Raw genomic sequence first — 22,952 nt, forward strand, 5'->3', positions numbered from 1 at the left:
TCCGACGGGGCCGCAACACGCGAAGCCTCCGCCCCAAAGCAGCGCGTTCTGCCGCCTCGGTAGCTGTCATGGCGGCCCGGGCCACGTGACCCCGCCTCGACGCAGGCCTGATTGCCCGTCGCTCCGGTTCTCCTGGCTCTCCGCCTCCCTCCCTTTCTCGTTTGCGGACTTGGACATTCCCTTTCTTCCCCGAGGAGGACTGCTACACAGATTTCTGACAAATCCGGTAAGTTTGTCATGAGAATGGGCGTTTCCCAGTAACACGCCTACCCCTGGCGTTATCCTGGAGTCCCAAGCGATAGGGTTCCCCCCCCACCCCGCCCGGCTTTTACACGCGTTTTCAGTCTTCACAGACTCCCGGATAGTGATCCAAAAAAGTCTCCTTCTAAGGCCTTGAAACAAACGAAAGAAAGAAAATGCATGTTGGCCCCGCGAGTCGGTCGTATTAACAGCTGGACTCGACCGAATACCCTTGCCGGCGTCTCCACTGGCCGCCGGGGATCTTACAAGCTAAACGGGGGTTTGTTCGGCCGCTGTGTGGCCGCCACCCCGGGTGGAAAGCATCGGCTCTCCCAGAAAATGCCTGCTCGGATGTGGGGCTGCCAGGGTTGGCGCCTGCGCAGGGTCGCCGCGCGCCGCCTCCAGCTTTGCGGCTCGGGAGGAAGAGGCTGGGCGGTAAACAGGAAGTGGGCGCTCCGAGCTCTGGGGTGGCTTGCAGGTAGGTGTCTGGGTGGCCCCGGCCTCGCGAGTGGGGGACCCCTTTCAGTAATCGGAGGCAGGGGAGGTGGCAGCTTCGATCCGACCGTTGTGGTGGTGGCTCTCAGGGCACCTTGCACCTGCGGCTGGGTGTGTCGCTTTTCTCTCTCTGAATTCCTGAAAACGGGAATGGCAGGTCTCAGAAAGAGGCAAGGTGGGGCCGGGGCGGACAGTGCAGTACTTACCCTCTTCGTTCCCGAAGTCAGGATGTACAGAGCTGCGGACGTGTTCATCCGGGAAGTGGAAATCCACCTGAAAAGGGTATTATTGGTAGAAAACTTGCTGCCCCGAAGTCAAGTGTACGGTGTGCCATTATCTCGAGAAGGCTTGACGTATGTGCACGTACAAGCAGTATTAATTTACTTATGTTATAAAATTGGTTTACATGGGTGTTTAGAAGATTATATATGTTCTTAAAAGAACGTAAATGTTTTGAGCCATAAGTGAACTCGATTTTTCTTTGAGTATACGGTGCGTTGAGTAGTGCTCGCTCCCGCAGCACATATACAATGCATTGAGTATCTGGTGCTCTCCCAAATCGGTTTTGTCAGGAATAGGTGACTATTTTAAAGGAGGTGCTCCAGGAGGTATTTCAAGGTGCAGCCCACGGTTTTTGTATAATGCCTTTAAGTTAATTAAACCTTATCAGGTTTTCTTGACGATGATTTCCCGGAACTAGTTGCCACACTTAAGTGTTCCGTTGGGCCTTTCTTTATTTGCATTATCTCCCAAGGACTATTAGGCAAGTGACATGCTTTTTTTTTTTTTTTTTTTTAAAACCAAAAAGGGGTAGGACTTACTTTTTTTTTTTTTTTAAATGGTTGATTTATTTATTTGAGAGAGACTACGTGCAGGGGAGAGAGAGAGAATCCTAAGCAGGCTCCACATTCGGTGCAGAATCCAACTCAGGGCTGGATCTCAGGATCCTGAGATCATGACCTGAGTGGAAACCAAGAGTTGTACAGTTAACCAGCTGAGCCACCCAGAAGCCCTTGGGACTATTTTTTAAGTTGGCATTTCACTTAGGTAGTTTTTCAAATATTTTGGGTGTATACGATAGAAATTATTGGTCATTTTTTTGTGATTTTTTTATTCATGAAAATTCTGCTTGTTACTGTTTTGTGGAAAGTGTATTTATTATAGAAACACATGCTGTAACCAATAAATTGGCATCAAAAACACCGTGTTGGAAATACAGTTAATTTAAAACCTATTTATTTAAAGTAGCCTTAGCAGTCTAATTAAGAGTCATTTGTACCTGTGTATGTCTTACTCATATATATATGTATATATATATGTATACACTTTAAAATGCATACGTATATTCTTAGTAAATTTTTAATTGTTTTTATACTGTTTATGTTAGTAAATGTTTTATTTTTATTTTTTAAACATCTCCTTTTATATTTATAGGAAACAGCTGGAGAAAATGACACATTGGTTTCATAGGAACCCATTAAAAGCCACAGCTCCTGTCACTTTTAACTACTATGGTGTAGCTGCTGGCCCTGCTGCTTCAAAAATTTGCAGGTTAGTTTTAGTCAATCTCAGCAAGTACTGTTTGAGCCACTTTTGCATACAAGGTACTAATTTAGGTTTCATGGGCAATACAGAAGTATGTAGCACATTGCCCCGTCCTTAGAGTCCTTATAAACTTACAAATGACTTGTGAAGAGTGAAATAATAGATTATTTAAAGTTTGGCAGCCTTCTAGACTGCAGCCCTTAATTTTAGATTAGTGAGTCCCAGAGAGACTAAAACAAACACAATAAAAGAGTTAAGCTATATATTAAAACAGTACAAGAGACTTCACAGAGCTGTATATGGATATTGTTAATTAACCGGATCATAAATTCATGGAGTTCTGAGCAGGGAGAGAGTCCGGTAAGCTGGAATAGGCTTTGCAGTGTTCATATAGGAGAAGGGACTTGAGTTGGAGTTTATGGCTCAGTTTGGGAGTTGGTGAACTGTCCTGCAGATTTTTCCTACTGCCTATTTTTATAAATAAAATTTTATTAGAACACAGCCATGTCATATCACACCATTTATATATTGTTTCTGGCTGCCTTTGGCTGCTTTCCTCTACAACAGCAGAGTGGAGTAGTTAGTATCAGCAGAGAATTTATGAACCACAGCGCCTCATATATTTACTTTTAGCCTCTTTATGGAAAAGGTTTGCTAATACTTGATTTAGATTGTAAGAAGTGATAGAAGAAGATAATTTCTTACAGAAAAATGTTATTCTGGGGTAGTGAGTAGATCAGAACAAAAGAGATATTTCAAAGGAGGAGTCAACTGTTCAGAAATTTGCTCTGGGAAGTTGAAAAGGATTCAGTCTGTATGAAATACAGAACCTAGATGATCAAGACCTTGATGGCACCAATAATGGAAAATTGAGAGTGTTGCTACTTTCTATGGAAAGAAGGAGTGGAGCAAAAGATAGGAAAACTGACTTATTTATCTAGATCAGAAGTCATCAAACTTCTGTGAAGAGCTGAGTAGTAAACATTTTAGGCTTCGAGGGGCTATATACAGCTGCCGTTGGCATATTCTTATTTGTTTATTTTTATAAAAACAAGCTGAGAGCCGTTCAAAACAAGCTATAGGTTGTCATTTGCTAACCCCTAATCTTAAACTCACAGAGGTTGGTCCCAGCTTAATTATCTGTAATACTGGGCAAGTCACTTAACTTCTCTGGGTCTCATTGTTCATCTATAAAATGAACAGCCTAAAACAGACATTTCTGAGGTACTTTTTTTTTCTGAAATTCTTTAATTTTAAGGTGAGTATAAGTTTATACAGTTGGGTTGCAGTTGATTGAGTGCCTCCCCGGAAATAACCACCAAACTATTTGAGCCTAGAATAGGCTTTAAGAATTCAGCTTTTTTTCTGGTCCAGGAATTACTCTTGCCTAGCTTCTAGTTAAAAAACTCAACAATGACAAATTCATAAGGTAGCCCCTCCCATTTCTGGTAATCTGTATGTAAGTGTTGGTATGTACTTTCTTGGAATAAGCCTTCATGGAACTTGTACCAGTGAGTAAACATTCCACCCAGACCATTTAAAATGAAGTCTGCACTTCCTTCTAAACATCACTGCTACATGATAGGCCTTGTAAGTCTTAAAATATTTGAAATGTTAGTATTCTTTCATTCAACAGAGAACTTTGAGTGTGTCCTTTATCCTCAGGACCTACTAAGTTCTGGATGTACAGTCCCAAGTCTCTTGGTGCTAACAATCGAAGTGTAGTCTTTTATTAACCATTTACATGCAAGTGTCTTCAATCATTGTCCTGCAGAATAATTTCTGAGCCTTCATTAAGCAAGTTGCCTTCTGAAATTAGATGTGGAACTGGAACCCGACCAAGTTGGAGCTGATGATGTAGCTCTCAGATTGGGTGTAAAGATGTTAAGACCTCAAAAGGAAGAAAGGCAGAAAGCCAAAGACTAAACATTTTAAGGAACTTTTAGAGATAAGAGGAGATCCTGGGAAATTTAATGTTAGTGGAATAAAGGGAGAAGAGAATTTCAAGAAGGAAATGGTGGATCTGCAACATTTATTGCTGGGAAGAAGTAAAGGAGAATGGAGACCAGGGAGCCTTTTTAAAATGAGTAGTAACCATGTGTTCTCACACGCTCTTGATGTGTATGTTGAATTATAGGATGCAATTTAAAAATAGGGCTCCCTACTTAATAAAGTGTATTGATACAATGTCAAGTTTTGAAATTTTAAGGAGATGCATAAGCATTAAATGGTTAAATTACCATTTTTCAGATATCTTTTATTGTGAACTGCTCTGTTTAATTTACTCATTCTTAATTCCTTTCTCCCATCTTACATGCTTGTGTTTGTTTTTTTTTTAAATTAAAGCTTGCTGCATATTGTTATTACATAATTATATCCATGATTTGCCCCTTAGATGAGACTGAGTTTATTTTAGTACCACTTGTAAAACAGTTGTTACTAGAATTTCACTTACCCCAGTGTTAGTCTTAACTAAGTTTATCCTGTGTATACCTTAGTAAAACCTTCAAGGACGTGTGTGTGTGTGTGTGTGTGTGTGTGTGTGTTATCTGAAAGCTTTTGACAATGGACACTTTTAAGCCACTTTTACATAGATTCATCACAATGCAGCTTACTTAGATTTCTTGACTATTTCTGTCTCCTGTAAGTGACTTGAGATCATCCAGAGCACGACTGCTTGAACTCTTCACTGATCTGAGCTGTAATCCAGAAATGATGAAGAATGCATCAGATTCCTATTTTTCACTTTTACAAGGTTAGTTATTTATGAGAACTTAACAGCTTTGCAGAAATTCACATTTAATTTTTAGGCTTTTCAAATTTGAATAGTTTAGTCTTCTGGTCTGTATTCTTTGATCTCAGTACTTGAGTTTCAGAAACGTGAGAAATGTTAGGGTGATTTTGGTCTTTCTAACATTTTGAAAATTAAATGTGTACATACTTCCTATTATGTTACCTTAGAAGAAGATGTGGTAAAGAAGGGATAGAGGGGCTAAGAGTTTTCTTCAGGTATCTGGATAAGTCATTATCTGAAAAAATTTCTAAACAGAATACTTGATATTTTTTCTAAAACTGAAATGCTGTACCTTTTTACAGGTTTCGTAAATTCATTGGATGAATCTACCCAAGAAAGCAAGTTACGATATATTCAGAATTTCAAGTGGACTGATACATTACAGGGGCAGATTCCAAGGTAGGCAAAAGCCGGCGGTACGAAACAGAAGCCATTTTTGTAACTATTTAGCCAGTGTTTAACCCGTAGCCTCTGTATTTGAAGAAACAGTACTAGATCTGATCAGCATCTTCTCTTATCAGGTAATTAGTTAAAAACATTTGACCTAAACTAATACATTCTGTTAAGTAAAAATATAATTTATAATTTATTTCTCCTAGGCCAAATCTCTTTTTGAGATAATCAATACAGATATTAACTAGACTTAAACACTCTTGGCTTTATTAATAACACACAAAGAACAGTTTGGGAATTTGGAATCCTACTCTGTCTTTTTTAGTCTTTGCCTTCCTTCAAGGAGATCAAAATTTTGCTTTTCACCTAGTGTTTTTTCTGATGGATAGTTCAGATGTCTTTGGTTAGTCTCTTTCTTACTCTTTGTCCCTGGTTCCACCCCAGCTCAATACTCTTTTGAGTCATAGTCTTATTTTCTTCGTAATTTCTCTTCACTGTTTTTGCTCTTTTAAAAAATTTTGCCTCAGAACTTTCTTATCACTCATTTGAAACTAATCAGAAGAGGTCTGGTTATAACAGGAAACATCATAACGGTGCTAAATTTTTATTGGACTTTTTTTTTTTTTAAACACCATTGTATTATTTAAATGACCACATATCCTGATGTCAATTTGCTGTAGAAAGTTGTGTAAAGTCAGAAGGGAAGGAAGTGGAGCTTGCTGAGAGACCCAGGACAGGCATTGCAGTGGAAGGAGTGTGGACTTTGGATTGCTCCATATTCAGTCTCAGGTCTCTGTGTGAACCCCTGCTTCAGCTCTGGGTTGGGGTTACAGATACAGGGCTTTTATAAGAAACGAAGTAGGTAGTGATCCGAAGGGGCACGTGCACCCGAATGTTTATAGCAGCAATGTCTACAATAGCCAAACTATGGAAAGAACCTAGATGTCCATCAACAGACGAATGGATAAAGAAGATGTGGTATATATACACAATGGAATACTATGCAGCCATCAAAAGAAATGAAATCTTGCCATTTGCGACGACGTGGATGGAACTAGAGGGTATCATGCTTAGCGAAATAAGTCAATCGGAGAAAGACAACTATCATATGATCTCCCTGATATGAGGAAGTGGAGATGCAACATGGGGGGTTGAGGGGGTAGGAGAAGAGTAAATGAAACAAGATGGGATTGGGAGGGAGACAAACCATAAGTGACTCTTAATCACACAAAACAAACTGAGGGTTGATGGGGGGAGGGGTTTGGGAGAGGGGGGTGGGGTTATGGATATTGGGGAGGGTATGTGCTATGGTGAGTGCTGTGAAGTGTGTAAACCTGGCGATTGGCAGACCTGTACCCCTGGGGATAAAAGTATATGTTTATAAAGCTGTAAAAAAAAAAAAAAAAAAAAAGAAAGAAAGGATGAATACCCAAGTTTTGTAGCAACATGGACGGGACTGGAAGAGATTATGCTGAGTGAAATAAGTCAAGCAGAGAGAGTCAATTATCATATGGTTTCACTTATTTGTGGAGCATAACAAATAGCATAGAGGACAAGGGGAGATGGAGAGGAGAAGGGAGTTGAGGGCAATTGGAAGGGGAGGTGAACCATGAGAGACTATGGACTCTGAAAAACGATCTGAGAATTTTGAAGGGGTGGGGGGTGGGAGGTTGGGGGCACCAGGTGGTGGGTATTGTAGAGGGCACGGATTGCATGGAGCACTGGGTGTGGTGCAAAAATAATGAATACTGTTATGCTGAAAAAAATAAAAAATTAAAAAAAAAAAAGAAACGAAGTAGGCAAATTTATGGTAAGTGACTCAAATAATGCCAGCTATATAAAAGATAAGTGCTAAATTGCTAGTTTCCTTCCTTCCTTGGCAATACTGTATGTAGAATTCAGAAATTTGATAGGAAGGTGGGGACTATGGATTCTTCCCAGATTTTAATATTCTGGGATATTAAGGTTTTCCAAGTCCTCGTTTTATGTGTTTCTTTATGTGATCCCTTTATACTTTATCTAAAATTAAGGGATGTTTTTCTTCAAAAAGACGTTTTTGAGAGTCAAACCTCTATCGTTATCACATCGCAAAACTTTGGCAGATTGTAAAGTGTTTTGTAGTACATACATTTGACACTTTTTCCCCCCATGCCAAATCTTGATTCCTCGTGACAGCTTTTTTTTTTAGCGAGTTTTATGAGGCAATGAAATATTAGGTGATGAAGTCCTTTAGGAATGACGTCCAATATTCTCTACAGCTAAGATTTTTAAGTTGCTTTATCTTTGATTGTTGTTTATTCAGTAAAAAGTGTGCTATGAATATATTCTGTTCTGAAAATGTTTTTTCAACAATGTGTATTCTGACTACCAAGACGTGGTACAATAGAAATGGAGTGTTTGGGAGCAAGTGAGACTGAAATAAATGAAGGATAAAAAGGGAGACAGTTATTCACGAGACTTTATATAAATTAGCAAAATTGTCTTATTTAAAGGTAAACTTACAAATTAGATATGCCTACCAAATTACCAGATGTAATTCATTTGAAAGTTCTCAGTGCTGAAAAGAATGAAAATGTTTTTTTTTAAGAGGTTATTTATTTATGTGTCAGAGAGAGAGGATGGAAAAGCAAGGGGAGAAGCAGGCTCCCTGTTGAGCAAGGAGCTGATGTGAGTCTCAATCCCAGGACCCTGGGGTCATGACCTGAACTAAAGGCAGACACTTACTGAGCCACCAGGCATCCCAAGAATAAACTATGAAACTGTGGCCTCCAGTTTTCTTCCGTGGGTAACGCTGTTTTAAGAAGTGTGTTTAGTGCTCGCTTTGGCAGCACATCACTAAAACTGGAACAGCGTAGAGACTAGCATTGCCCCTTTGGTAGGATGACACTCAAATTTGTGAAGTATTCCGTTAAAAAACACATAACTTGTGTTTTTGTGTATTGTAACATATTAAACCGGATAGTACGTAAGTTATTTTTGAACTGTGAATGTTTTACACCACCACTCCTTTTTTTTAATCTAAAAAGTTTCCCTGTCTCCATTCTTTTTATGAGGCAGCAGTCAAATACAAAATACAGAGTGGAGGGGCACCTGCGTGGCTCTGACAGTTAGGCATCCAGCTCTTGATTGATTTTGGCTCAGGTTGTGGTCTCAGGCTCCTGAGATCCAGCCCTGCGCTAGGCTCCGTGCTTAGCAGGGAGTCTGCTTGAGATTCTCTCTCTGTCTCCCCTGCCCCCACCCCCTGCAAATGCGTGAGCATGCACGTACCCTCTCTCTCAAATAAATAAATAAGCCTTTAAAAAATACAAGGTGGGACCATGATTCTAGTGTCTTCCCTTTGGGTAAATTTTCTGTATCTTAGTATAATGTATATAAAAGAAGGCTATTACTTCTGTCTTCTTCATCATTTGAGATAAATGAGGTAATATATAAAAAATTCTCAGGTTCTTTTCAAAACAGGAATGATTAAGAATTAGTATTACCTTATTTGCTAAATAAGTTCTTGCCATCCTCTTGGTGTCATATCTAGTAATAGAATCTGAAGGAAACAAATAAGATGTTTGTAAGACCTTTTCCTTGTGGTACCCATACTGATTGGCTTGGCATTCAAAGTCTACCAGTTTCACTTCAGCTTGGCTTTTTGACCTTGATTTCTTTCTACAAACCGTGTGTTGCTGCATCACACTAGTTGGGTCACTCCTCTCAGAAAAAATGTTTATGCTTTTCTTGGGCTTTAACAGCCTCATTCCCTTACCTGGAGTATCCTTCTGCCTCCCTTCTGGCCATCTTTCAAGGCACAATTCAGAGACTGTCTCGACCATTAAGCTTCTCTAATCGTTCTAGCCTGAAACAGTTTCTCTTCTGAATTCCATTGCTTTTAAATTGGTGTAAGAACCACCCACTCAAGAATCAACTGGGTACTTACTCAACATGTAGATTCTGGGCCTCTCCCAGACTTTTCCGATCCTTTGGAGTCGAGTCCCTGTCATTTGTATTCTTAAAGCTAGTCTGTGCACAGTAACCTTTGAGAACCCGCTATTCTCATGTTTACTATTACGGGCCATTATTTTTAGTCATTAAACACAGGACTGGTTTCTTCATTTTCCAGTTAGCAAATAGTTCTTGTATAATTTTGAATTGGATATACGGGGGCTTCACCTAGCAAAGTCTCAGTAATTGACAGAACTTAATGACACCCATGTTTTTAATTCTAGTGCCCAGCAGGATGCTGTTTTTGAATTAATTTCCATGGGATTTAATGTAGCTTTATGGTATACCAAATATGCTTCAAGACTGGCTGGAAAAGAAAAGTAAGTCTAAAGTGAAGGGTTGTCTATGTATGTGTTATTTTTAAAATAAATGGAGATTCATTATTAAAAAGTCTGGGCTATTGATTAAAAATACCCCTTCTGTAAAGTGAAAGATTGACTCATAGCATTTTAAGCCTCAATTATGGAGCCCACTGTTAAAAGGGAAAAAAAAATTAATCTTGTCATGAGGAAGGTCTTTCTAAATAAAACCCCAAACCAAGAAAAGGAAAAAAATAGAGTATTTGACTGCATAAAAGTACCGTAAGCAAAATTAAAAAACAAATGACAGATGGTCAGAAAAATTGCGATGCACATGACAAATTATTTTTATAATGGAAAAGGAAAGGAAAAGACTAACAAATCATTTGAAAATAAGCAAGCAACTTAAACAGGCAACTCACAGAAAAAGAGATAGAAAGATGTGAAAGCTGTTTCGAAGGATTCAAGAATTGTGAAATGAAATAAGATGCAATTTTTATAATAGTGAAAATGGGCATTAGCGGTACGAAACTGGCAATTACCAACTGTGGTGCATCTGATATGCGGCCATTTAAACACAAGGTGGGGGCACCCAGCTGCTCAAATCGGTGGAGCACGCGACTCTTGATCTCGGGGTTGTGAGTTCGAGCCCCACATTGGGCGTAGAGGTTACTCAAAAATCTTAAAAAAAATAAGTAAAATAAAGTTGAATTATATGTCCTGATGTAAAATCACCTGTAATTAGATGATTAAGCACGAATGGAATAGTGAATATTGTGTTTTTACATGTGTGCATGTATTAGGTGTAGAATATTTTACATTTGCTTAATGCACAGATTACCTGGAAGGAACAAGAAGGCTTTGTCTCAACGTATAGACAGGGTCTCCCTTTTTATCATTTGTAGTGTCTTCTGTTGATTAAAAATAATTTTTCATGTGCATTTGTTTTTTTAAGTGCCAAATTAAATTTTTTTAAAAGGGAGAAAACAAGTGGTAAGAAATACAAATGACTAATTTGGTTTTATCATAATGCATTAGTTGTTGATTTTAGTACAAGAAACAGGATTCATCCTCTAACTAATGTAACCTCTATCTTTAAGCATAACAGAAGATGAAGCGAAAGAAGTCCATCGAAGCCTAAAAATTGCTGCGGGGATTTTTAAACATTTAAAGGTAAAATAATAATAACAATAAAATATAAAGACATACTTTAGTTCTTGAATACTTCTTCTTTCTTGGGGTGGGGGATTAGGAATTATTTCACGTTGTAAAAAGAACCTAGTATAGGCTGTTTTTCTTAGGGTGAATACTTTATTGGTGATTGCAGCCAATTACAGAATATCAGATGTCTTCATTTTAGAAAGTCATCAGTGAATTTTACAATTACAAAATTCAAGTTGTAATTCAATGGTTATTTTTGTATCCCTTCGGTAAAAATTAAAAAAAAACAAAACAAACCACGAAAATCTGACGGTTCTTACATTTCCCATTGCGGTCTGTGGCAGTTGCCAGGATAAATCATGGTTCTGCAGAGCTGAACTTGAGTGTATTCCCTATCTCCATGAAAAGCCGAGAGCAATCAGTTGGAACTAATTATATGAAATCTCCAGGAAAAGAAATTAGGAGAAAGACTGATGTATTTCACAGTCAGGATTACCCACACCTTATCCTAGTTAAACTGCTAATTACTAGACACCTTCCAGAGGCCAATGATGGGTTTTCTCATGATGAAGTAAGATGCTTTTAGTGATTAAAAACCTGTGATTCTGAGTTAACAGAATTGTAGACCTCTTCTCTACAGTTGTTAATATGAATGAGTAATTCCAGCAGTCATGCAAAAGAGAGCTTTGGTTACTGTTGCAGTTAAACATTTCCAAAGATGAAAATGTAGCTTGCATATCTGTGCTATCTATTTTGACCCAAGTTTTGCAGAGGCGTATGAGAAGCTTTAAAAATTTTAGTATACAGGATCTTTTGTTCTCTAGAAGCTAAATACTGCTCCTTTTTTACACAGTTTTGGTGCCCTGAATTTATTCTGTTTAGGATTTTTTTTCTTAAAGACCTTTTAAAAAAGATTTTATTAATTTTAATTTTATTTACTTATTTTTAAGATTTATTTATTTTAGGGGGGTGGAAAGAGGAGGGGAGAGGAGGGGTAGAGGGAGAGAGAAACCCAAGCAGACTCCATGCTGAGCCACGGAGCTTGACAGAGGGCTCGATCTCAGGACTCTGAGATCACAACCAGAGCTGAAACCAAGGGTCATACACTTAACTGACTGCACCACCCAGGCACCCCAGGATCTTATTTTTACGTCATCTCTACACTCAAGGTGGGGCTTGAACTCAAAACCGTGAGATCAAGAGGCACTTGCTCTACTGGTCAAGCCTGCTAGGCACCCCCTAAATTTCTGATCAATCTCCAAATTGAATGTCTTCCATTTTTGTTCATCTCTAACAACTGGGTTAAAATAAAATGTGGCTTCTTTGTTGTTTTTCTTTCTCTCTCAGGAAAGTCATATCCCAAAGCTTATTACACCTGCAGAAAAGGGGAGGGATTTAGAGGCACGACTACTAGAAGCTTATGTTGTCCAGTGTCAGGCTGAAGCTCAAGAAGGTATCCTACATATTGTAAGATTTTTTTTTTTTTTTTAGAGAAATTTCTAGTGGCATCTGATTCTTTCTTTTCCTTAAATCAGAATTAGCTTGATTTGAGTCTCACATTTGAGAAATTTATTGTGAGGAACAACTTCACCCTCAGCGTTTGCCTTCATGGATAGTTAGCAGGAAAAGGCCTTGCAGTTTAATGGCTCCTTTATTTTCATTTATTTATTTATTTATTTTAAAGTTGGGGGGTTGTTTGTTTTCTTCCTTTAACAGAGAGAAGTGAGAGAGGGAACACAAGCAGGGAGAGTGGGAAAGGGGGAAGCAGACTTCCCGCCAGGCAAGGAGCCCAATGTGGGGCTTGAACCCAGGACCCCGGGATCATGACCTGAGCCGAAGGCAGATGCTTAATGACTGAGCCACCCAGGCGCCCCTATTGGCTCTTTTAAAAAGGATTTTGATGTCATGCCATTTCTGACAACATCAGATTAATTCTGTAACTCCTTTTTCCCTCTCTGCCTTGCTCACTCTTTTTCCTCTGGCACTGCTTGGCTTGCCTTTAAATCTTCATCTTTTAGTGGCGGGAAATAAATGAAGACTCCAGTAAAACCAGTAAAGAAACTTTGTAGGCTTTTTGTTTTTCTCTTTTAAATTCGAGTGTCCTGGAAGTGTTTGTTTTAGTAGTAGTAATTTTTTGTGATTAGCTAGTAATTGGCTAGTGATTTAAAGAAACAGTATCAAAATCAGCAGGCTCAGTGTTTTTGGTTTATGTTTGCATTTTCTGTCACTTAAACTTTTCATGTTAAAATTCTTAACAAACTATTAAAATTCCAAATAGATCGTTGGGCTGTCTTTTGCTATTATAATGAATTTAATGCAAGTAAACTTAATTACAATTCACTTTATTGTGCTTTGGTTACAGTAACAATCGCTCGAGCCATTGAACTGAAGCACGCTCCGGGACTGATTGCCGCACTGGCGTATGAAACTGCCAACTTCTATCAAAAAGCTGGTAAGTTTATAATTCTTTTGTTGTATTTTTAGTCTTCAGATTTTCAGATTAAACTCTTGGCTTAATAGGGAACAAGCAAAACTACAAGATTCTCAGACTGTTTGACCATTTGCGAAACTGGAATAATACCACGTTATTTTATTACGTTGTTTCAAAGAATGAGGACTGTTCAGTTAATGTGCTACGTAACTTTTAGTAACTTTTAACGTAAAGGACAGTGCAGTGCTTTTTAACAAGTTATATGTAATAATTATACAGGTGTTTTAATTTTGAAGTTTTCTTTTACCTTAACAATAACCTTACATTTGCTGTCATTAAAGAAACTGAGCTCCAGAGAATTAACCAACCTGTAATTTAACGGTTACTAGGCATGAAGTTGGGACTAGAACTCTGGTTTTCTCATTAGCCCATTATTCTTTTCATTCACTTATTTAGGAAACAAGCATTTGTTTCTATGTATGGGATGATTACTATTTTAGTTGCTAGCTATACAAAGATCAGTAGAAGAGATTCACTGTATGGGGAAGGAAGCAAACACATAGCCACATTATCACAGCATAAAATAAGATGTTATTACAGCAGCGTAATGAAAACCAAAAGGATCTAGGCATGCTGGAGGAGATTGTCTAGGGGAAGGTGGCGTTTGAGCCTGACTTTGAAACATAAATAGAAGTTCTAAGTTTGCTAGGAAGCTTTGCCATATGGAAGAGTAGAACATTCTGTAGTACGTCAGAGATAAGAAAGAATTCAGCACCTTCGGGACCTTTAAACAGATGTCTTAGCTGAAACACAGGGTGATAGGAGAAAAGGTTAAGAAAGTATGCATGTGTAAGCCTATCTAAGAAATTTGGTTTTTATTCAGGAGATAATTGGGACCCATTAATAGATAGGAAGCAAATCTGATTGGATTTGAATTTAAGAAAGGTTCCTCTAATTGTAAGATGAGAAATGGGCTTGCTTGGTGAAGGACTACTAGGCTGACCCCACTTACATTGAGAAGCGATTATAGTGTGTGGAGGAAGTGATGGAAGCATCGACAAAGACAGTGAAGTGGGGAGTGGAAGAGAAATGGGTTAGAGAGAAGCTGGCAGGATGTGCGTGTCTGTGTTAGGCAAGATTCAGTGCTGCGGGGATGGACCAGTAAGGAGAGTGTCCGTGTCTCTGTCTTGGGTGACCACACTACACATTGCTGTGTTATATAATTTTAAGAAAACAGTAAAACAATATATAATTTGTATTTATATTGAAGTTCTGTTGTTACCATTATCTTAAACTTGTTATATTACCATCAAAAAGATGTGCCGTGGTATTTAAACAACCTTATTATGTAGTTAAAATACAGTTATGGGAAAATTAAAACAAAGTTTTTTGGGAAAATGTGTAAATGCTTGAGTTTTAGACTTGAATGGCATTCTGCTATTAGCATCTGAACACATGATCTAAAAGTCTTCTAGTGAATCAGGGTGAAATTATATTTTGCTTTTTAAAATGTAACTTTAGATCATACTTTATCCAGTTTGGAGCCTGCGTATTCTGCTAAATGGAGAAAGTATCTTCAATTGAAAATGTGTTTCTATACAGCTTATGTAAGTATTTGTAACCTGAAAAACAATGTGAATTACTGTCTTCCCAGCCCCTTGAGTGCTAGGTCTGTCATCTTCTCAGACTCTTAATTAGCATTTTACAAATAACAGACAGCTCTCAGTAAATGGTGACGGACAGTGCAGCCATTGTGAGCTGAAGTGGGTGGAAATAGATGATGTAGAATTGTAGAACTGGGTTATAGCAGTGGAATTACTGTCTGAGCGAAACCCACTTTTAAGCCGGAACCTTCCGCCTACTTAACGAGAATTCTCTCCTTTCATCTTGGACATTGAAGAAGGTATTTACTGATTCTAATCATAAGGCATACCATCCAGTATGTCCCCTAGATCTGTGCAGAACCATTAATAAGCCCTCTTTGAGGAGTTACTTATCAGTCTCTTAACACCCATTAAGCAAACTTACTTTTTGTTGGTTAGAATATCATGTGAGAGATAATCAAACACTTTTTTTGGATCCAGGTTGATATTTTATTTTTTATACCTTAAAAATCTGTCTTCAAGCATACAGCGTTGGACCATTTGCAGTCCTTGCCTTTGATACAGGCATTTAAAGAGAGAGCAAGGCACACTGCAGGCTGATAACATTTCTCTTGAAAACTGTTTAGTCATCAACCGTAGAATCCTCCCTTCCTCTCCTTCTGCATTAGCACTGCAATTTCCCTCCTTTATCTGCTGTGCCTGGATTGTAGAAACAGATTTCATTATTCAGAAATACTTTTTGCTCTCAGCCTGTAGTTAGAAAGTTCGTTTGGCTCAAAGCTTGGCTTAATCCCACTTTTTATACTAACAGTGATTGGGGGAGGCTTATTCAAGTAAAGGAGTGTAAGGGGTTGCATTGGTACTTCAACAGTGGACAGAGGCGCTCGTTCATCTGATGCGCATGGAAAACAGTGATCGCAGAAGGCATCGTTTGGGTGAGAATGAACAAGAATTTGTTTCTCCATCAGGCTCACTGTTACCACGGTCAGACCTTGTTGGCCGGAGATAAATGTGGTGAAGCAGTTAGGTCCCTCCAAGAAGCAGAGAAATGTACGTATCCCCCCAGAACACTAACTCCCTTTTGAAAAACAAATGCGTTTTTTTTTAATTTTATTAATTTATTTGACAGACAGAAATCACAGGCAGGCAGAGAGGCAGGCAGAGAAGCAGGCTCCTGGCCAAGCAGAGAGCCCGATGCGGGGCTCGATCCCAGGCCCCTGGGACCACGACCTGAGCCGAAGGCAGCGGCTTAACCCACTGAGCCACCCAGGCGCCCCTGAAAAACACGTTTCATCCTAAAAGGAAATAACCAGTTACAAGAGATTTTGGCTGATTTCATGAAAGAGAAGGGAACTGGAGAGAGAGAGAAACAAAGTTTCAAAAGCCAAAAAATCTGTAGAAAACACTTACTCCCCCTTACACTAGTGCTGCTATTGCTGTCAGACCAGGTCAGGTGCAGGGAAGTTCCTATCGTGCGATTCAGAGCCTTTTTAGTATGGTCAGTAACTGATTATAATCCAATGATTTTCCCTTTCACATGCAGTTTATGCCAAGGCAGAAGCATTGTGCAAAGAATATGGAGAAACCAAAGGACCCGGCCCAACGGTCAAACCTTCAGGACACTTATTCTTCAGGAAACTTGGAAATCTTGTGAAGAACACCCTAGAGAAGTGTCAGAGAGAAAATGGATTCATGTGGGTACAGCTCCGTATGATTTTCGTAATATTAATATGGTATATACTTGTATTTATAATGTTTAAGTATTTACATTGTGTTAGTAATCATACAGTTTCTGTTAGTCTCTGCCCCCAAAGATTTTATGTCAGATTGCATTTAACTTTAGCTCTGATATTCTCCTTAAATTGGTAGTAAAGTTCCCTTGTGTTGGACCTGACTTTATTCTACTTCTGATGATGATATATAAAAGCAGATTCTAAAAATTAAACATCAGTTATTAACATGTAGCTCACTTACAGTGTCTTAATTCTCTCTTCACTTTGCCTCCCTGCCGTTTCTTCCCCACATGTTAGAGATGGCTTCTCTGCTCCCTTCGCATATTCATCTCATTCCGGTTGCAGCTCTCTCTAAAGCAGGGAAATGGGTTTTCTGTCAGTCCTGCCTAGTCCTATCAAACAGTTTTCCATTGTTAACTCCACATTGTTCAAACTGTAGACAACCACCTGTGTGGACCGGGGGAAGCAGTTTTGTCCCCGCTTGGATCTCTTTACGTTCTTCCGCTCATGTCCTGCATTTGGTCACACTGAGCTCTTTTACTTGCTTAAACATACCTAGTATAACTTCCGTCCCTTCTTTTGGAAAGCATTCCTGAACCACCCCTGCCCCCTAACATGGGGGTTAGTTGCCCCTCTTTCGTGTTCTTACAGTGTACAGCATCTGTCACAGCTTCAGTTATGGTGCATTGTTGTTGACAAGTTTTCCTGTTTCGTCTGCTCATGCAAACTGCACGAGGCAGGAAAATCTTGTCTGTCTTGCCCATCATTACTGTCTTTCTCTCACACAGGGCCTTGAACATAGTAGACGCTCAAGTAGTTGAATGAATGAATTGCTTTTTAAATTGCTTTTTGCAGTTACTTTCAAAAAATTCCAACCGAAGCTCCACAACTGGAACTCAAAGCAAATTACGGTCTCGTAGAGCCTGTGCCTTTCGAATTTCCTCCTACAAGTGCACACTGGACACCAGACACGCTGGCCGCATTTGATCTCACCAAAAGACCCAAGGATGACAGTGTATGAGATTGGCTTTCTTCCATTTGTTCACAGAAGTTCGAGAAGAGAGTTCAGAATTAGCATTTTAGATGTATACGTTTGTCTGAGCGTTAAATGAGCTACCTGCAGTGTTTGTGTAATGTGTTGTTGAACTCTCTCAGAGATAATAAGATCTCTAGGCCTTAATCATCTTCTGATTTTCTGCATAATTGAAGTTGTTTTCAAACACCTTATCTTGCCTCTCTGTAGTTTCTAAGAGCCTCCTTTAAGAAGAGTGTGGGAGAAAAGGTCTGAAACAGATGGCTCGTCCATGTTTGTATTGCTATAGCAATGCTGTGTTTTGGATTTTGCATGCCTCAGGGTATTTGAAGATTTGATCTAATTTCAACATTCCATGAAATCATCCAGCAGTAAAATAAGACTGCTTTTATTCAGTTATATCTAAGTACATCTAGGTGTGCTAAGTCAGATAGTAGATTAAGTGGAACATTTGAGGTTTGACTGCCAGAAGAGGAGGCGTCTGAAAAAAAGGGGTGGGAATTAATTTGCAGCCATAGCTCCTTCCTGAAATGTTTTTAGGTAATTTTATAATATAATTTTTTAAAATATAATTTCCTCCCAATTCTGAAACTATTATTAAAATGACTATCTTGGGGTGCCTGGGTGGCTCAATGGGTTAACGCCTCTGCCTTCTGCTCAGGTCATGATCCCCGGGTCCTGGGATCCAGCCCTGCTTCGGGCTCTCTGCTCAGTGGGGAGCCTGCTCCCCCTTTCCTCTCTGCCTGCCTCTCTGCCTACTTGTGATCTCTATCAAATAAATAAATGAATAAAATCTTTTAAAAAAATAAAATAAAATGACTTTTTATCCTGCTCAGCCTCTAAAGTAATGCTGTACGAGGTAGCCTGTTACTGTCATGAGGTATTTTCAAACTTAGAAGAGTTCCGTGTACACAGATTCATCGCTCAGTTTCTCCCTCATCAGAAAGAGGAAGAGCACCATTAGCTTGATGTTTGCCTACCCATCTAGGGTCTCATCTTCACTGAAATGTTGCTTCCCGATTACGTCTTGAATTGATACACGTAGCTTCTGGAACAGCATTGTTAATCTCAGTATTGTGTAATTTAATACAGCATCTCTTAGAAGTCTAAGGTGGAAAAGATCTAATGTTTGTTTTTCAATTCTTAGTTTATGTACTTACCGCTGTGTTTCTCTTTCTCCCTAGGCCAAACCCAGACCAGAAGAAGTGGTGAAACCTGTGAAAGAACCAGATATCAAACCTCAGAAGGACACGGGATGCTATATCTCTTAAAGTACATTGAGAAAATGGGCACTTTGAATTTCTTTACTGGTAGCTAAGAGAAACCATGGAACTTCATATTTCTTGAAATGCTTCCTCTGAAGCCTGTAGAATGATTTAGTACATTCAGAGGGAAATCTGCCTTCAGTTTATTTGTTCTTGATTTTTAATGTAGTAGAGTTTTTTCATGCTTTGTTTCCAGACGCCTTTTTAATCAGGACAACATGTAAAAGATTTTATTATGTCTCTGAAGGGCCTATTTTGTTGTTGGTTTTTGTCTCTGAACTCTGGGTAGTAATAAGTTTCTGGTTAATATAGGCCAGAATCACGTGGTTTCAGGTATGTTTTTCTGTCTTCACACACACAAAAAGTTTATTTTCCTTTCTCTTATTTGATACCAGAAGAATGAGAGGAGTTGGTTTTTAACGGAGAGGTTTTCCCCCTTCACCATTATGTTGTCACACAGACTTATGCTCTGAGTCTGTTATCTTTTCTGGTAGAAAAGTTATTTACAGTTGAAGATCAGAAAATCTTCTACCAAATCCCTCACATATATAAGAAGCGATAATTTGTTCGAAAATCAGTGTTTATAAGTATTTTGAGACCATTTAAGAACTTACCCCAGGGGCAACTGGCTGTCTCAGTGGCGGGGAGCATGTAACTCTTGATCTCAGGGTTCTGAATTCAGGCCCCATGTTGGACATACAAATAACTCAAATAAATAAATCTTAGCCAAAAAAAAAAAAAAAAAAGGTACATACTCTTATTCTGGTAGCCTTGCACTTTATTTCAATCTCAATGAACCTACAATGATTTTTACAAGTACCTTTCCTAGTAGGTTTTTTTTACTTAGAGGACAGAACTTTGTGACAGCTCTTAATGAACAAAGAAGGAAAATGTTTTTGCAGAAGTAAGATAATGCATGATGTAAAGAAGAAATTTGAAACCTAAATGGAGGTAGGTTGTCCTGAATTACACTGGTAACTACATTTTGGCAACAGAAGTTATGGTGAAATGCCTTTGTTACCTGACTTCAGTGTACATTGTTTCTATATGGTTTTCTAATACACATGTCTTATCCAAATTGTATTGCTTTAGGCCAGAGGCCGTAACAAAAACTTAAAGAGCAAACATACAGTATGATCTTAAAAATAGCTCGTAATATTGAAGTCATTAGTTTAGCATATACACAAACCTGGGAAATAGTGGATGCATAATACTTTTAACAAAAGTCACACATCTGTAGGTTTATCTTTTGATTATTCTTCTGGGGTGTTAGCTGATTTTCCTATCATAAATGACTGATTGGTTCACTTAATAGAAATAATAGTAGTGGACATCAGGAGCTTACTATCTGCCAGGCCCTCTGCTAAACACTGATCATGGATGAACCATTGAATCCTCACTGCAGTCCTGTGACAAATAAGTAGAATCTGCGTAAAGTATTTAAATAGTAATAAACATTTCATTATGAAGACTAAATAGGGGTGCCTGGCTGGCTTAGTCAGTGGAACATACGACTCGATCTCAGGGTTGTGAGTTCACGCCCCACGCTGGGTGTAGAGATTACTAAAAAAAAAAAAAACAAAAAAAAAAACTTAAAAAGAAAAAATAGATTATGCCTGTCTGAATCAGTATTGTGTTCAAATAAATGATTACTTTAAATCAGTTTTCACTCTTGAAAATAGTATCAGTGAGGGTTCTTTTTTTTTTAAATATGCGGAGATGCTAATTACCCCTTGCTGTGTAACAGTTAATATTTGAAGCTGCAGAGTCCAATAAGTGGAATAATAACCAGACATTTAATTTTATTTCGCTGTGTAGAGAAAAAATATTTTAATTAAGTTTCACTGTATTTTGTGTGCTACAAAGTCACTGGTTTGCGGTGTGCCATTTACTGACAGAACTTTAGTACTTGATGCCCACTTGTTGCTCTTGGCCTGTGGGAACTGTTTCTCTCGGGTACTAGGGCATACTAACCTAGTTAACCGAATTTTCACATCGACATTTTTGTGAATCATACCACCATATGTGGCATGAAAACGCGTCATGTGGTCAGTGCTTCTGTAAAATGCAGAAAATACTGGTGTTCCTTTAAGTCAGTAATTGGCAGCTTCGACCTGAGCAAGTAATACCGTGTTGACTTCAGCATAAGTGACGCTCTGTGACTAGAATTCCCCATTTTTATCATATTCTTTAAAATGGTGTTGGAGATTTTTGGAAGTTAACAGATGTAAAGCAGTTGCATGAAAGCTGTAGAGGGATGTAACTTTGTGTTAACTATGCGTACATTTCATTCTTAGTTAAACTGGATAATGACAGTTAACATACTCCGCTAAAAGTGTTGTTTATATAATGAATTATCTTTTTATTTATGAAAATAAAAGTAATTTTACTTACAAATTCATCGGGATTTTGTTTTTTGACAAGTATTTTTACATTTATTAAACCAGTAACCATTAATAGGACACAAAACCCCTAATTCTTCACAGTAACGTTTTCAGATGACAGACACACATGCATCGGGTGCTTTACGTCACGTGAGTTCATTAACTATCCAACATTCCTCAACCTATCTGGTTTCTATTTATGTTTATTGGTACTTACCACCTCTGAATCTCAAAGTAGGAATTCATTTGGCCTGTATCTACCTTCCTTGTTGCATTACCCGGTGCAGCGCGGTGGTGTGTCCTATGGGAACCTGGGCTAGAGAGCCAGTCCTTGTGGCCGAGCAGTGCTCTGCACTAAACTCTGTGCTTTGGAAACTTGAGCTATAAATGTACTGAGACATAAAACCCCATTCGGAAATCTTTCTTTATTTTCCAGAGTGTGCTTTAGAAAATACCACATTTTTTAAATCTCTTAATATGTGTATAAAAAATTTTGGGGGCGCCTGGGTAGCTCAGTTAAGCATCTGCCATCCGCTCAGGTCGTGATCCCAGGGTCCTGGGTTCCTGCTCAGTGAGGAGTCTTATTTTTCCCTCTCCCTCTGCCAGGCCCCCTCTGCCCCGCCTTGTGCACTCTCAAAATCTTAAAAAGAAAACTTGGAATGTCATCTGGCTTAGCATAATTTTGTGTCTAAAGGCTTGATATTTGAGTAATTTGCTTAGAATTTACATTTTTATTTTTAAAGATTTTATTTATTTGAGCACAAGTCGGGGAGAGGAGCAGAGGGAGAAGGAGAAGCAGACTCTCCATTGAGCACAGCCCCACGGGGAGCGCAGAGCTTGGATCCCAGGACCTTGAGATCATGACCCCGGCAAAGGCAGGTGCTTAACCCACTGACCCACCAGGTGCCGCCTACATCTTTATCTTTAAAATGTTTTAGTAAACTGAAGGGACTAAATTAAGGGGAGCCTACTGTGAATTGTAAAATAAAAATGCACTTATCCAAAAGGCCAGAGCTATCACTTAAATGCAATTCAATATATCTAAAACCTTTGATATGCTCGAGGTAGGTGTGAATTCATATGGTCATTCATAGTGTTCCCTAGAGAGTGTTTGTTCACCGGTAGCTTGAGTTTTATTCTCTAAAGAAAATTTTTTTATAGTTTTGCTTATTTATGTAATCCCTATACCCACTCAACATGGGGCTTGAACTCACCCGGCCAGGTGCCCCTTGGGTTTTGTTCTCTTGAGCTTCCCAAGTAGTTTGCCTCGAGCTACTTGATCTCAGCCACCTCAGCCTCTCAGCTGAGCTGAGCGTAAGGCGGCTGGAGCTCCCTGGCTGGTCACCTCCAGAATTTCAGAGAATTCCCTACGTCATCTGCCCTGACATAGAGAAGGTTGAGAAAGGCCCTAACAGCACCAGCCCGTCAGTCATGTCACTTGATCCACGGATCAGTACTGAAAATAAAGATAGAAAAATCCTGTCAGGGAATGTTCTGTCAGCAGTTCTCAGGGGAGCAGTGGTTGACTGATCCATGTGTTCATCTTTGCTCAGTCCACAGAATCCCTCGCTCAGCCCTGTCCGCT

General features: G+C 39.0%; 1 protein-coding gene across 2 annotated transcripts; it reads left to right on the plus strand.

Moving 5' to 3' along the window:
- Positions 1-88: 88 nt before the first annotated feature.
- On the plus strand, positions 89-21,380 carry BROX (BRO1 domain and CAAX motif containing). Of its 2 annotated transcripts, none has more exons than XM_047704279.1 (13): positions 89-226; positions 2,170-2,286; positions 4,929-5,035; positions 5,377-5,473; positions 9,682-9,777; positions 10,857-10,929; positions 12,265-12,370; positions 13,280-13,369; positions 14,870-14,955; positions 15,921-16,002; positions 16,496-16,646; positions 17,541-17,700; positions 18,903-21,380. In XM_047704279.1, the coding sequence occupies exons 2-13, from the start codon at positions 2,186-2,188 to the stop codon at positions 18,987-18,989; spliced, it is 1,236 nt and encodes a 411-aa protein (XP_047560235.1). In that variant the 5' UTR covers positions 89-226; positions 2,170-2,185; the 3' UTR covers positions 18,990-21,380. The 2 variants fall into 2 exon arrangements, with proteins under 2 accessions (XP_047560235.1, XP_047560236.1); XM_047704280.1 differs by lacking the exon at positions 89-226 and adding an exon at positions 578-718.
- The last annotated feature ends 1,572 nt before the right edge of the window (positions 21,381-22,952 follow it).

Source organism: Lutra lutra, chromosome 15 (assembly GCF_902655055.1).
Source record: "Lutra lutra chromosome 15, mLutLut1.2, whole genome shotgun sequence".
Classification (NCBI taxonomy): Eukaryota; Metazoa; Chordata; class Mammalia; order Carnivora; family Mustelidae; genus Lutra; species Lutra lutra.

Bases quoted from the DNA above. Each gene is read 5' to 3' on its own strand.
- BROX (XM_047704279.1), top strand. From the start codon at position 2,186: ATGACACATTGGTTTCATAGGAACCCATTAAAAGCCACAGCTCCTGTC. The intron at 13,370-14,869 runs GTAAGTTTATAA...ATGTAACTTTAG, and splicing joins CAACTTCTATCAAAAAGCTG to ATCATACTTTATCCAGTTTG. The intron at 14,956-15,920 runs GTAAGTATTTGT...TTTCTCCATCAG, and splicing joins TGTGTTTCTATACAGCTTAT to GCTCACTGTTACCACGGTCA.